The sequence below is a fragment of the Lotus japonicus genome, chromosome 5, assembly GCF_012489685.1.
Source record: "Lotus japonicus ecotype B-129 chromosome 5, LjGifu_v1.2".
NCBI lineage: Eukaryota > Viridiplantae > Streptophyta > Magnoliopsida > Fabales > Fabaceae > Lotus > Lotus japonicus.
In genome coordinates, this window is record NC_080045.1 from 47,079,215 (window position 1) to 47,093,871 (window position 14,657).

Consider the following 14,657-nt stretch of genomic DNA (forward strand, 5'->3'; position numbering starts at 1 on the left):
ATTGTGACGTTGTGGTTCATTATGCATGGCATGGAGGAAGGAGGGTAGATGTGTATGACAAGGTCAATTGTTGTTTTCAAGATCTGTCCAAGTAGGCAAAAAGGAGGTTTGGTAATGTGCCTAAGAAAATTATGGATGTCAAGCAAGAGCTTCAGGAATTGATGGGGCATGAGGGGGAAGATGGTTTCATGGCTCGCATTAAATTGTTGGAGGAGGGACTTGATGATCTTTTGAAGATTAAAGAGGTTTGGTGGGCCCAAAGATCCCGGGCTACGTGGCTTCGTCATGGAGATAAAAATACAAAAAAAATTCACCTCAAAGCCTCGCAGCGGAAGGAGGGGAATCGGATTTATGAGCTTAAGGATGATTTCAGGATGATTGTTGATAGGGAGGAGCACATAGCACATGTTCTTCTTGATTTCTTTTCTTATTTGTTCTCATCTTCCATACCTTTAGATGCTTCTCAGAATTATGATGTGGTGAGGGGTCTGGTGACTAGTGAGATGATGTCTGTTTTTGAAGCGGAGTATACACATGAGAAGGTTTGGCAAGCGCTTAAGCTAATGAAATCGAATGTTGCTCCTGGACCAGATGGTTTACCTGCTCTTTTTTATCAAAAGGTATTGGCCTGTCATTGGTGATGAGATATTTCTTGATGTGCTTGTTGTGTTGAATAAGGGAGAGGATCCACAAAGGTTTAATGAGACTTTTCTTTGTCTGATTCCCAAGGTCAAGAAGCCAAAGCAAGCTAGCGAGTTTCGTCCCAGTTCTCTTTGCAATGTTTTCTTTAAAATAATTACAAAGACTGTGGCGAATCGAATGAAGCTTGTCCTTCCTCGTATTGTGATGCCTTTTTAGAGTGCTTTTGTTCCTGGGAGACTAATAAAAAATATCTCTCTAATTACCTTTGACATCTTTCACTATATGAGGAAAAAGAAGACTAAGAAGTAATGGGTGGTTGGTCTAAAGCTTGACATGGAAAAGGCCTATGATCGGATTGAGTGGCACTTTCTGGAAGCTGTCCTTACTTCTATGGGGTTCCGTGATAGGATGATAAGCCTTATTATGAGGTGTGTCACTATTGCAAGTTTTTCAGTGTTGCTGAATGGTAGACCAAGGAGATTATTCATGCCTCTAGGGGATTGAGGCAAGGGGATCCGCTATCGTCGTATCTGTTTATTCTTTGTGCGGAGGTTTTTCTAGCCTTATTCTGAAGTCTCAGGAGAGGAATGTTATTCATGGGGTCAAAATTGCTAGGCAGGCTCATGAGATTTCTCACCTTTTTTTGCTAATGATAGCATAGTCTTTTTCAAGGCCAATTTGTAGGAGGTGGAGGTGGAGGTGGAGGTGATGCACCAGTTTCTATTAGAATATCAACAAACCTTAGGACAGCTCATTAACTTGGATAAATGTGAACTCTCTTTTAGCTGAAATGTTCCACAAGATTGTAAGCATGCCCTTCAGGGAAGATTACAGATTAAGGCCGTGGAGAGTCACTCCAAGTAACTTGGGTTGCCAACTTTTGTGGGAAGGTCCAAACAGCAAGTCTTCAGATTCGTACAGGATAGCGCATGGAAGAAATTGAAGTAATGGAAGGAGAAATTAGTCTCTTCTGCAAGGAGGGAGGTGCTTATTAAATCAGTTGCTCATGCGATTCCCACTTATGTTATGGGTTGTGCACTTGTGCTATACAGTTTGGCGGGCTTGCAATCAGACTTGCTTTGAGGATAGGAATGTGGATGAGCGACAAGCTGCATTGTTTGCGATCTCAGAGTTACAGAAGTATCAAGTTGCTCGCCTCGCTTTGGGTCAGACATTTCCCGTTTCAGATCAGCGTGTGGATCCCCGTTGAGCCGTTTCACCAAGATGAATGTGGATGTTGAACAGGTACCCTCTGGCTGGAGAAATGGTGTGGTTCTCATGAACAGTGGGGGGGGGGTATACTTAGCAGCTTCATTGGAATGTCGATTTGATTATGGCACTGAATTTATAGAAGCGATGGACGTGTTTAGAGGGATGCAACTGGCGATTGAGTATAATTTCCTGGTGTTATCAGTTGAATCCGATTCTGAGATAGTAATCAAGGCTATTAATGGTCATGTGCTGAACAATTCATATCTGATGCCACTGGTCCAGTAAATTAGGCACTTGATTCCTACGTTTTCATCTATTTCTTTTAAGCATGTTTATAGAGAAGCTAATATGGTAGCTCATAATTTAGCAAAGTAATCGGATACTCAAGGTGATGAGGTCTGGTTGGATAATATCCCTGTAGTTTTCAATTCTTGTATTCGCTCAGATGTACTGGCTTTTCTATTTCAATGAATTATCTTTTTCCATAAAAAAAATATACAAGTAGGCTTTCACGATTTTTTTATCTTTCCCGAACGAAGCCCAAAACCCAAGAGACTCTTTGTTTTAGCTCTTGTAAGTAGAAAAGTAATAAATGAAATAATATAAAAATATTTGAGTTATAGAAATGCAAAAATAGGAAACAGTTTTAACACCATTGGTGTGAAATTTCCATAAAACTATTATTGAAAATCACTTCCACAGGATACATTTCTCAAAATCATTTTCACATAAGTAATTACACACTTTCCCAAAAATCATTTTTAATCCTCACTCATGCGAATGTCAGAATGAAGCATATTTTGTGGTCAATCATTTACCGCTTATAATTAGTGCGAACAGTTTTAGCGATGAGATTAGTCACTACTTTCCGCGGTATATACCCTTGTCTCAAAGAATCATTTTAAAGATCATCATAGAAATTCTTTTGAGACAAAGCATTCTAAAATTAAAATCAAACAACTTCAAAGCTTAAGAGTAAAAAATCGAACCGGCCAAATAAAAGTAAAATTTTCTTAAATTAGTTCCTTTTTAAAAAAAATTAATAAAACTCTTCTTAAAAAAATCTCTTCTAAATTGAAAAATTAGAATATTACCATTTCTTCAATATTAATTAGTTTTCAATATTTTTGGCATTATGTAAATATTTCAAAATCAAACTATTAGCGGCGATTTCAATGTTTTTCATTACTTGATTAGTTCCCCATCACTCAATACGCTGACCGTGAGGTGAAAAATTAATTTCATAGCTTTGTTTTTCTTTCCATGGCTTCGGAATCCCCAGTTGCAATATATAAAATTAACTTCTCGCGCAATACTATACTCTCATGGTACGTATATGCGCTCTATGTATGTTCTCATTCTCTAACAAACATATTTAGAGTTTTCACAAAAATGCTAGCTTCAAAGGAAATTAAAAAAGAACCACACTTTTCTTTGAATAATGTCAATCACATTATTACACGCAGAATAGCTCTTCCTCAAAACGAAATTGATTATTGTTATAAAACTAGAGGAAGGGGTAATGTTTTAGACATTGTAGTTTGAGGGGGGGCAACATAATACATTCTTTTTGGGGCAGCAAAGAAAACCACTTGTAGTACCAATTCGTTGTACATTACCAGTCCCTTGTGTATTTCCTGTGCCGTGTGGGTTAGCAGTCTCTTGTGCTCTTTCTATTCCTTGTGCAACAATTGCTAAATCAATACTCACAATGGAAAAAAGTAGCACCATCACCTTCAACACCATTTTCAAAGAAATTTCCATTATATCTCAATTTTTACAAATAAAACCAAAGGTTCACTTCTAATGCTTAAGAATAATCTATATCTATTTATATGCACATGGAGAATCCTAAAAATACAATTTATTAAATTAATTTAATATTTATTATTATTATTTAATTTTATATCTTAAATATAAGGTCCTAAATTAATATCAAATATTCATAGCATGTCATAAAGTTTGGAATGTCAATTACATAAAATATTTTAATTCAGATTATACTATATATTATTAATAATAATAATATTATATTGAATAAATAATTTGATCAGATATTTTCACCATAGACCAAATCAAATCTTTTTTTCTTATCAAATCAAATCTTCTCAAATCTTATCAAATTTTTAAAATATGGAAGTTTATTATGATTTTTGACTTTAATTTTAATTAAAAGAATAAGATATTTTCTGATTTGGCGGAATTCAATTGGATGTCTGTGTAAAACTATTTTACACTGTCAGTGCATATCCATTAAACTCTTAAAATATATCCCGCAGAATGATCATTGTCTTATCCTACTATCCTTTAAAAAAAATCCATATGTATAGTTATATTTATATTTATAATATTTTTATTCTATACAATATATAATTTCCGAAACCAAAAATGGGCAACTCTGACAAGTGTCACTCCTCATTCTATGTCTTTCTTAATAAGTTTTCTCTCTCATACTATAATTAGTAAGTAGATGTTGTCATATTTATATTCTTTTTTTTAGTAATTTAAATAATAAATAATTCTATATTTTCAAAAATAATTAATGTATTAATATTGCATTTAATAACTATTAATGACATTAAAATAATTAGCAACAGTCAATTATGGTTTTTTTCGAAAAATAACTATTGTATTAATTTGACATTTAATGGTTTTTAATGACATTTGTATAATTAACAAAAGTCAATTGTGACTTTTCTACCATTAAGATCTATGCTTACAAAGTTACTTTAATGATTACTAGTGTTTTTTTTCCCGTGCGTTGCACGAAGAATATGTCTATTGTATTTGATATATCAATTAATCATGAATGTGATTATGTGTGTTTTTTTATATCTTAGATAATTAGGGCAAATCTTTTAAAATTCGGTTTCAAGACCTGTTTTAGAATTAGGAAACACGTGTCAACAAAAGATAAGTAGGAGAAGATGATGCAGTATCTTAGATAATTAGGAAAAATATTTTAAATTTTAATGGATTATAATCTCAACATTACATTTTTTTTTATATTGTGGATCATGAGAAAGAATAAAAGGAGAAATCACGGATTCATGTAAATATGTAGTAAATTAGGCTTGAGATTTTTCCTAATTTAAAGAGATAATAAAAACGGTTTCAAGATTTGTTTTGGAAATAAATTTAGTAAGGAGTAATCTAGGTAAATCTTCGATAATTAGGGCAAATCTTTTAAAATTCGGTTTCAAGATAAAATAACACAACATAAGAGAATCTATCAAATGGAATGACACGTGAATTTTTATTTATGAGAATTAACCTGAAAATTACATGTGAGATTTTTTTAGAGTATTAATTAATTTAAGATAAAAATAAACAACCTAAATCCTAATTAATTTATACTCTAAAAAGAACTCTAAAACAAAATAAAATATTTTCTGAAATTAACATTAAATAAATAATAAGATAAATTAAGATAAAATCAAGAAATAAACAACCTAAATCCTAATCAAATCTAAAATTTAAAAAGGTAATAAATAAAGATAGATAAAAACTACAAAAATCTAGCAAATCACAATAAAAACTCATAAAATCCTGAATTAATTAAAAATCCAAAAATTCAATAAAAATACCATAAAAATTAAGTAATACTCTAAAAATGAATAATAAGATAAATTAAGATAAAATCATGAAATAAACAACATAAATCCTAATCAAATCTAAAATTTAAAAAGGCATTTTTTTATGAGAATGACACATGAGATTTTTTTTATGAGAATTAACGTGAGAATGACATGTCACTAAGAATTAACGTGAGAATGACACGTCACTAAATCAGCCTGATAGAAGTTCTTTTTTTCTAATATATATTGATTTTTATTTTTTATAGTACAAAATAATTTTTTAATGTATATTTATATTTTTTGATTTTTATTAATTAAAATATTAAACAATTCTGTATTTTCAAAAATAATTAATTTATTAATATTGCATTTAATAATTATTAATGACGTTAGAATAATTAATAAAAGTCAACTGTGACTTTTTTCGAAAATAAATATTGTATTAATTTGACATTTAATTGTTTTTAATGACATTAAAATTATTAATAAAAGTCCATTGTGACTATGCTATAAAAAATTGATATTTAGCAGATTTGGAAATTAATTTAAAAATTTTATATTTTATGTTTTCGTATATACATCTAGTAGATTAAAAGATTTTGGTATATTGATTCAAAACATAACAAATTAGAATGTAGCTCGGATTAGGAAAAAACTTAAATTGGTGATATGCGTATTTAAAAAAGAAAAAGGAGAGCGGAAATATGAAAATATTTAATTTATTCCAATAAAGTACTCTTATTTCATTTATGCATTTGCGGGATAAATACTAGTACAAATATATTATATAAGAAATATATAGTATTTAACACATATACTAATATATTAATAAATATATTATATGCTCTTACAAATGTTATATACAATTAGTAATACAAATGTGATATATTTACATAAATATAATTTGTAATTTGAAGAAAATATATGTTTTTTTATAGGTAAATGTTAGTTGTTAATTGTTAGTAAATTAGTTTTTCATCAGCGTTTGAACCCTGACCTTTCACCCTACAAATCCTTTCATTTCTCTTAGCTCACCAAGTGAGCGAGCTATCCTTCCCCCTTGAAGAATATATATGTAATATACCAAAATATATAGTCACTCTCACGATAGTCACTCGCGGGATAAGGATCGGGTCCTAAAATCAGGACATGTGATGTCGCAACCGGGGTCGCGGCAGGACGACGCATAAGAAATGTAAAGCAGAAGAGTTGCCACCAATATTTTTTAAATGGGAAAACATTGGAAACCCCACAAATAAAATGGTCTTCAGAACCAGGTCTAGATCCTGGAGTCTATTACGCGTGTGGAAAGTACTAGCACCCCACATTGTCCGTTTATAAAACGGTTACCCCAAATTAATTATGCAAATTTAGTTAGCTTTCTGAAATATTTGTTTTACCTCAAAAGATAATGTTTTTTATTTTTGTATTATATGATTTTTATGTGTTTTGATTTAATTAATTGAAAAAAAGAATTATTTACAATTTTAGCTTGATGGTTGTTGATGTCGCTCCTACATATCCCCCAAGTGCAATGGAGAATTCAAAGCTATGTAGTTCTTGTTAGAAAAAGACTGATGTTTTTGTATTTTTTATTTTATTATTTTTTAGGCTACGTAGTTCTGACTAGTAGCCACATGAAAAAGCTTAACAAGCTTTGGAAGGCTTGAAGAAGACGGAGTTCGGGATGGAAGGCTTGAAGAAGCCGAAAATTAAGATTAGAGGGCTTGAGGAAGCCGGAAATTGAAATGGAAGGCTTGAAGAAGCCGGAGTTGGAATGGAAGGCTTGAAGAAGCCGGTAATTAAAATTAGAGGGCTTGAGAAAGCCCGAAATGAAATGGAAAGCTTGAAGAAGCGGAAATTGGAATGGAAGGCTTGAAGAAGCAAGAAATTAAGATGAAAGGCTTGAAGAAGCCTGAAAATGACTTTTGTATTTTGAATGTTTGGGTTTTTATAGTAAGATTAGACATATTTACAAAGGAAAATTGGTTTAGAAAATATTTACAAGTTTTTTATGAGAGATTGAGCAATGCTAAATGGATAAAGACAAATGATTGTTTGGATATTTGGTGCTGGGAAGCCCAATTCTTTTACATTAGCCACAATAGTTTCTTTCATCATAAAAAAAAACAAGAGAAGGCTATGAGGCCCATGACCAATCAATCCATCATGCAAACACTTATATCTTTCTGTAGAAACGTAACACATAGGCAGAAGCAGACCATAAACATGAGAGAGAGAGAGAGAGAGAAGACGATGGCGGAGATAGAGAGAGGGACGACGGAGTCGGCTGGAACTTGCGGCGGCATTCCCAGAGGTGGGGCGATGGAGACTCGGTGAGAACAATGACATGGAGCGCTGGGGTGACCCTTGCGACGACAATGGAGCTGGCTAAGGCGATGGAGATAAGGAAACGATGAAGATATCAGAACCGAGGTGACCGAGAGAGGGTTGTGACGGTTGAGGTGTTTTCTTTCATCTTCTTCCTTTCTGATTGGTGTGATAGGGAAAGTTGGGGGGTTTTTGTTTTGAGGGTTGAAGGTGGGCTCAGTTGTTGGAGGGGTTAGGGCGTTGGTTGGCTTGGAACGGTGTTTGGGTCGTGGTTCTTGTGGTTTTGGTGGCGGGTGATTGGGGTTCTAATGGAATGTCTGTATGCATAATGTTCTGTTTGTAGGAATTTTCAAATTTTTTATCATAAATTTTTACATGAGCGTACCAATTAATTAATTAAAATGTACCACGTACCAAAATGACTTACTGACTATGTATACCCCCTCACATATTTCTTTAATCGCGAACCACGTTCTGGCACCCGTATCGCGTATGACGTTAGTTCTGGAGTTGTGCCTGAGAAAGTTCTGTACAAGTGCAGGTGAAGAACTCTGAATCAGAGTCTATGTTCAAGCCTTTTCACATTTTCCTTCTACTTTCTCTTTCATGTATGCAGATTTACAGTGTATTTGAAAATGAAATTTTACATTAATTGTTTGTTCTGAATCTATATTTTAAATGAGAGTTGCATTCAAGTTTATTATGATTTTTGTTCTTCGTTTTTACTTGTCTAACAGATTCCAATCACAATATAGCAAAGATAGACAAATGGCAACATGTGAGCAAACAGAGTATGATAGCAATTAAACAAAGAAAAGGAACCCAGTTGTAGACAAACTAAATTTAGGGCCCTTGGATCCTTTCCTTTCCTTCTCCTCCTTGCTGGTTTTGGTCCTTAACTTTTACCATGAGCAACGTTGAAAGTGAATGTATGTAATGCATCACTCCACTCAAAGCTTGTATTTGCAACTATCAAAGTGTATGCACTCAAAGGATGAAGGTCTAAGGTTGAGTCCTTCAACCTCTTTGGGAGAGAAGTGGGTTCTCTCTTTTGCCAAGTCCCAAATGGAACAATTGATTTTTCTGCATCTTCTCCTCCAGAGAATCCCCCTTGAACTGCATGATTTCACCCCTATTTATAGTACTTTAAGGCTGTGAAAATTGCAAGTTGTATAGAAGCTTATTCATGATGATAACATATACTTTCTGTATAAGTTTTGTCTGCAAATACTATCCTCTGCACTGTGAAATTAGCACATCATCTCCCCATACCCTGCTTCACCACCGCCTCTGTACATGGCTCCTTTCCTCTTTCTTTTTGACTTTTAATTCCCTTTACTCTTGGTCACTTTCTCCTTCTCCTTTTTTGTTATTTATTTCTTCCTTGCATCTTCTCTGGTGACCACCCACCTCTTCTCAATTTTATTTGTCTATATGATGGGATGACTTGTTCCAAAACAAGTCTTCAACTTGGAAAATAATCCCTTGATGGAGATCAATATAGCTTGGGCAACAATCAAAGAACCTCATCAAAGGCCAATCGAGTTTCGTTTTTCCATTTTTGTTTTCTTTGTTTTTTCCTTGTTATCTTTAGTTTTTATGAAATAATAATAATAATAATAATAATAATAATAATAATAATAATAATAATAATAATAATAATAAAAAGGGGGGACAAAATTGAGTGTTGACATGTGATATTAGTATTCATCTTGGTGATGGACGACTATCTATCACATAGAGTGTCTCTGATAAAAACCTCATTTCTTTCTAATCTCTATATCTTCCTATCGGTTAGTTCTTTACTTAGAAAGTAAGCATTTTCCATACTCTTGCGCGCAATTGTCCTTTAGCAGTAAAGTTTGTAGCAACTCCAACAGCAGAAGAAATTACAGCAGAAACAAAAAACCGTCGTTAATATATAAAATCGAATGTCCCCGAGGGTTAGCTCAAGTGGTAAGAGCTAGGGGACATAAGGGTTGGGGAGGGGAATGTCCAGGGTTCGAATCCTGAAAGGGAAATTTGAATGGATTTTCTAATTTCCTAACAACTAACCACTAACATTTGCCTATAAAAAAAAAATATAAAATCGAATTGCAAACAAAACCGCTACAAGTTTTTTTTAGTGACTCTCATGGGAATATCATGTTCTAAATTAGATGATTATGCTAAATGAAAAGAAAACCAAACTAAGATTAGAAGAAGAAAATTGTATAAATACGTCATAGAATAAGTGCACTCTTCTTTGAACTGACAATGGAGGATGAAAATTTTAAAACTTTTTAGAAAAAGATCCGAAGAAAACTTCATATTGTATTAGCTTCAACAATAGATAGAACTCAAACTTGTAAATTGAATCAGAATTTTGAGACCTGCAGCAAATGAGATTCCCAAAATAGCAAGCTTGTATTAAATTTATAAAACTCAGTTCAGAGTCTATCTACTCATAGAAAAGCTATGAGAATCTAGCACAAAACAAATTACAAAGCCAGCTGTGTACATTTCGCAAATTTTCATTTCTCTTATTCAATGATTAAAAATGAATTAATTCACAAAAAAAAAATATGGTTCACTGCAAAAAGAGAAAGATAAAGGAAAGTAGAGAGCATTTAGGATGAGTAAAGAACCAAGAGAAAAAGTTTCCAAACTCCTAAAGCCTTTAACTCTACATCCTGATAAGCACAAGGGTCATAGATGAAGTCCATGAATTAATCAAAACAAAAATTGTACCTTTCTTGATCCTTGCAGAAAGGGAGTTAAACACTAGTCAATTGTAGAGTTGATACACAACTGAATCATCAGTAAATTAGAACATGGCAATGCAAATTGCAAAATGCAATGCGGAGGCAAGGTCAATGACTTCTAAATACTGTTTGTCATGTGGAGGAGTGAGGAGTCTCAGCACGACTAGGACATTCATTAAGGCCCCGTTTGGAAAAACAGCTTAATTAAGCGCTTATGACCATAAGCGCTTATGACATAAGCGCTTATTCATAAGTTATTTTAAAAAATTTATTGAAATAAATTAAAAATAAGCTGTATATAAGCATAAGCTGTTTTTCATAAGCTATCCTGAGTAGCTTATGAAAATAAGCTGAAAATAGCTTATGTCAGGCCATAAGCTGTTTGCATAAGTCCTCCCAAACACTGACATAAGAGCTTATACTGTCAGATAAGCTCAAATAAGCTCTTCCAAACTGGGCCTAAGCAGATAACTTTTACAATTAAGCATTATTTATGCAAAAATTATACAAGTCATTCTAAAGATAAGGTGGAGTATCTGGATTTTTAATAAGAGCCAATTACAATTACAAGTTTCAGTCCTGGCAGTACACTGGCCAAATCAGTACTGATCCATATGAACCAGCTATTCTGGTCTAGGTACTCAAATCATGGGATACTTAGAAGTGTATAATGTCACAAAAAATTCAGAAATTACCAAGCAATGATAGTCCAATTCATCCCCATGATTTAAAGTTTAAACCACTTTCTCCTTTTTCTCTAACATTTCGAGTGTCTACACAGAGAACACAACAATCAAAATGAGAAAAATGTTTCCTCAAACTATAAACTACTTCTGGAACAAGAAGTAACCAATGAATTTTGCAAACATCAATGGTTACATGATTGAAAAATATTATGAATAATGACACAAATATAACTAAGTGACATAACAAAACAGAGGATTCAGTCAGGAAAAAACAGAGAATGAAACAACCACTTAGTTACTGAGGCTGTGAATCAGATCATGATATATATAAGATGAAGTTCAAACAATTTCCATAAGATTATTAGAAGAAAAGCTTTACTGAAGAACTGCTGATCAACCGACAGTAATATCTCAAATTCTGGTAGTGTCACTGTATGGTGTGGTGGATGAATTATTTTCCAAGATTTAATGGGTTTTGATACACGCACATCTATTTTCTCATCCATATCATTTTAACTCATTTTTTACCTCTATCTTTTATCTTATCACATCATCTATCATATTACTCATTTTCTTTGATGTTACTATCTCTATTGGGTGAGCATGGATTTAACACGAAAACCAAATTCTAGTTGGCGTTTAGGTAGTATTAATCCCAGCAGAGTGCAGTTGCAGCATATGAAAGTTTGGCATCATTAATTTTCTAATGAGATAGATTTTGTAACAGTAGATAAACCAAAGTAATTCACATTATTACAATATCATTGCTGAAACGGAAATGAAAGGTATTATTACACACAGAGGCATTGAGAGCCCTTATTTTTACAAACCATTGCAGAAGTGGAGTATTGTACTCCCCATCTTAAAAGTGCTTCCTAAACATGAATCAAATTAAAAACAAAGTGAAAATTTATGTGACAAACGAACTGCTCTTGCTTTTGGTTAACCAAAACATGCATGCCACATTGCCACGTTCTTCACTAGTAGTTGTCATTAATTTTTAGACGGTGGATAGTGACCATATGGTGGAGGGTTGTATCCTGGAGGTGGTTCATAAAGTGGTGGTTTCTCGTGAGGAGGTTCATAAATGGGTGGTTTCTCATGGGGAGGTTCGTAAATGGGTGGTTTCTCATGAGGAGGTTGGTATAGTGGTGGCGGCTTCTCGTAAGGGGGGTGATACACAGGTGGTAGGTGATAAAATGGTGGGTAAGGAGTCGGATGCCCTGTGGGTGGCCTTTCATATGGAGGCGAATACACTGGTGGTGGTTTTTCTTGAGGCGGTTCATACTCTGGTGGTGGTTTCTCATATGGAGGTGGATACGCAGGTGGTGGTTTCCAATATGGGGGTAGGTACACAGGTGGTGGTTTTTCCTGAGGAGGTTCGTACTCTGGTGGTGGTTGGTACTGTGATGGTGGCTTCTTATGAGGAGGTTGGTACTCTGGTGGTGGCTTTTCATGGGGTGGTTTCTCAAGTGGTGGCTTCTCAAAGGGTGGCTTCTCATGAGGTGGTTGGTATTTGGGTGGTGTTTTTTCATGTGGTGGCGCAATATGTGGTGGTTTCACATGAGGCGGTTGGTATCCTGGTGATGGCTTCTGATGTGTAGGAGGCGGATGCACTGGTGGGGGGTTCTCATACGGTGGAGGTTGGTGGACTGGTGGTGGCTTCACATGTGGTGGTTGCCCATATGGTGGCTCATGAGTTGGAGGCTTCTTAATTGGTGGGCTCTTATGTGGAGGAGGTTGGTAGATTGGCGGCGGCTTCACATAAGGTGGCTTCTCATGAGGTGGTTTCTCATAGGGTGGCTTCTCATGGGGTGGTTTCTCATGCGGTGGAGGTTGGTAAACTGGTGGTGGCACCTCATGTGGCGGCTTTTCATGTGGTGGCTCCTCATGTGGTGGCTTCTCAAGTGGTGGTTTCTCATAAGGTGGCTTCTCATGTGGTGGTTTTTCATACGGTGGAGGATGGTACACTGGTGTCGGTTCCTCATGTGGTGGTTGACGGTACACTGGTGGTGGCTCCTCATGGGGTAGTTTCTCATGCGGTGGTGGCTGGTACACTGGTGGTGGCTCCTCATATGGTGGTTTTTCATGAGGTGGCTTCTCATGAGGTGGTTTCTCATAAGGTGGTTTCTCATGCGGTGGAGGGTGGTACAGTGGTGGTGGCTCCTCATGTGGTGGAGGCTCGTACAATGGTGGTGGCTCTTCATGTGGTGGTTTCTCATGAGGTGGAGGGTGGTACACTGGCGGTGGCTCCTCATGGGGTGGTTTCTCATGTGGTGGAGGTTGGTACAATGGTGGTGGTTTCTCTTGTGGTGGCTTCTCATGAGGTGGTTTCTCATAAGGGGGTTTCTCATGCGGTGGAGGATGGTACACTAGTGGTGGCTCTTCATGTGGTGGTTTCTCATGTGGTGGAGGCTTGTACAGTGGTGGCTCTGGTGGCTTCTCATGAGGTGGTTTCTCATAAGGTGGTTCCCCATGCGGTGGAGGATGGTACACTGGAGGTGGCTCCTCATGTGGTGGTTTCTCATGGGGTGGAGGCTGGTACAATGGTGGTGGCTCCTCGTGTGGTGGCTTCTCATGAGGTGGCTTCTCATGCGGTGGAGGATGGTATAGGGGTGGTGGCTCCACATGTGGTGGTTTCTCATGTGGTGGAGGCTGGTAGAGTGGTGGTGGCTCCTCATGTGGTGGTTTCTCATGTGGTGGTGGCTTCTCATATGGTGGCTTTTCATGAGGCGGTTTCTCATAAGGTGGTTTTTCATGTGGTGGAGGTTGGTACACTGGCGGTAGCTCCTCAGGTGGTGGAGGCTGGTATACTGGTGGTGTTTTTTCATGAGGGGGAGGCTCGTACTCTGGCGGCGGGTTTTCATACGGTGGTTTGTACACTGGTGGTGGTTTCTCATGAGGCGGTTGCTGATACACCGGTGGTGGCTTTACATATGGAGGGTGGTGGAACACTGGTGGTGGGTAGATTGGGGGTGGTGTCTCAATTGGTGTAGGCTCATGAAGTGTGCGTCGATAATTAGCCAACACTGGAGGAGTGGTGATGCTCACCACTCCTAGCAGGAGCAACACTAGTTGTATAGAGATCATGTCTCAGGTTGTGATGGATGAAAATGAAAACCATGAGAAACTATTTATAGGGAAGGGCATGGGGCCTTTTGCTCTCGAGGTTCCTTAGTTTTTTTATACATAATAAAAAATATCTCCACCTGAAGTCAAAAGAAGGTAGGTGTGATTTTTGAGTCTGACATCAATCTGTTCAGTTCTGGTTTGGATTTTTATGAAAAATGACCACTTGATCTTTCTTAGCTGTAAAACAATTTGCAAAAACTAAAAGGGTTCAGGGTGATTCTTGTTAAAGAGAGTTCAGCAGTTGTGTTTATAAAAATTGGATATCTAATCCAACGATGCAGATACGAAAATTTTAATGGCGGTTACAACCGCCTCTTAATAGTTTTTGAGAT

The 14,657-nt window shown here is 35.9% G+C and overlaps 1 protein-coding gene across 1 annotated transcript; it reads right to left on the reverse strand.

The window, feature by feature from the left end:
• Window positions 1-11,924: 11,924 nt before the first annotated feature.
• On the reverse strand, window positions 11,925-14,307 carry LOC130718008 (early nodulin-75-like). Its single transcript, XM_057568439.1, has one exon. It carries the CDS (start codon window positions 14,281-14,283, stop codon window positions 12,187-12,189), a length of 2,097 nt encoding a protein of 698 aa, XP_057424422.1. The 5' UTR covers window positions 14,284-14,307; the 3' UTR covers window positions 11,925-12,186.
• Between the last annotated feature and the right edge of the window lie 350 nt (window positions 14,308-14,657).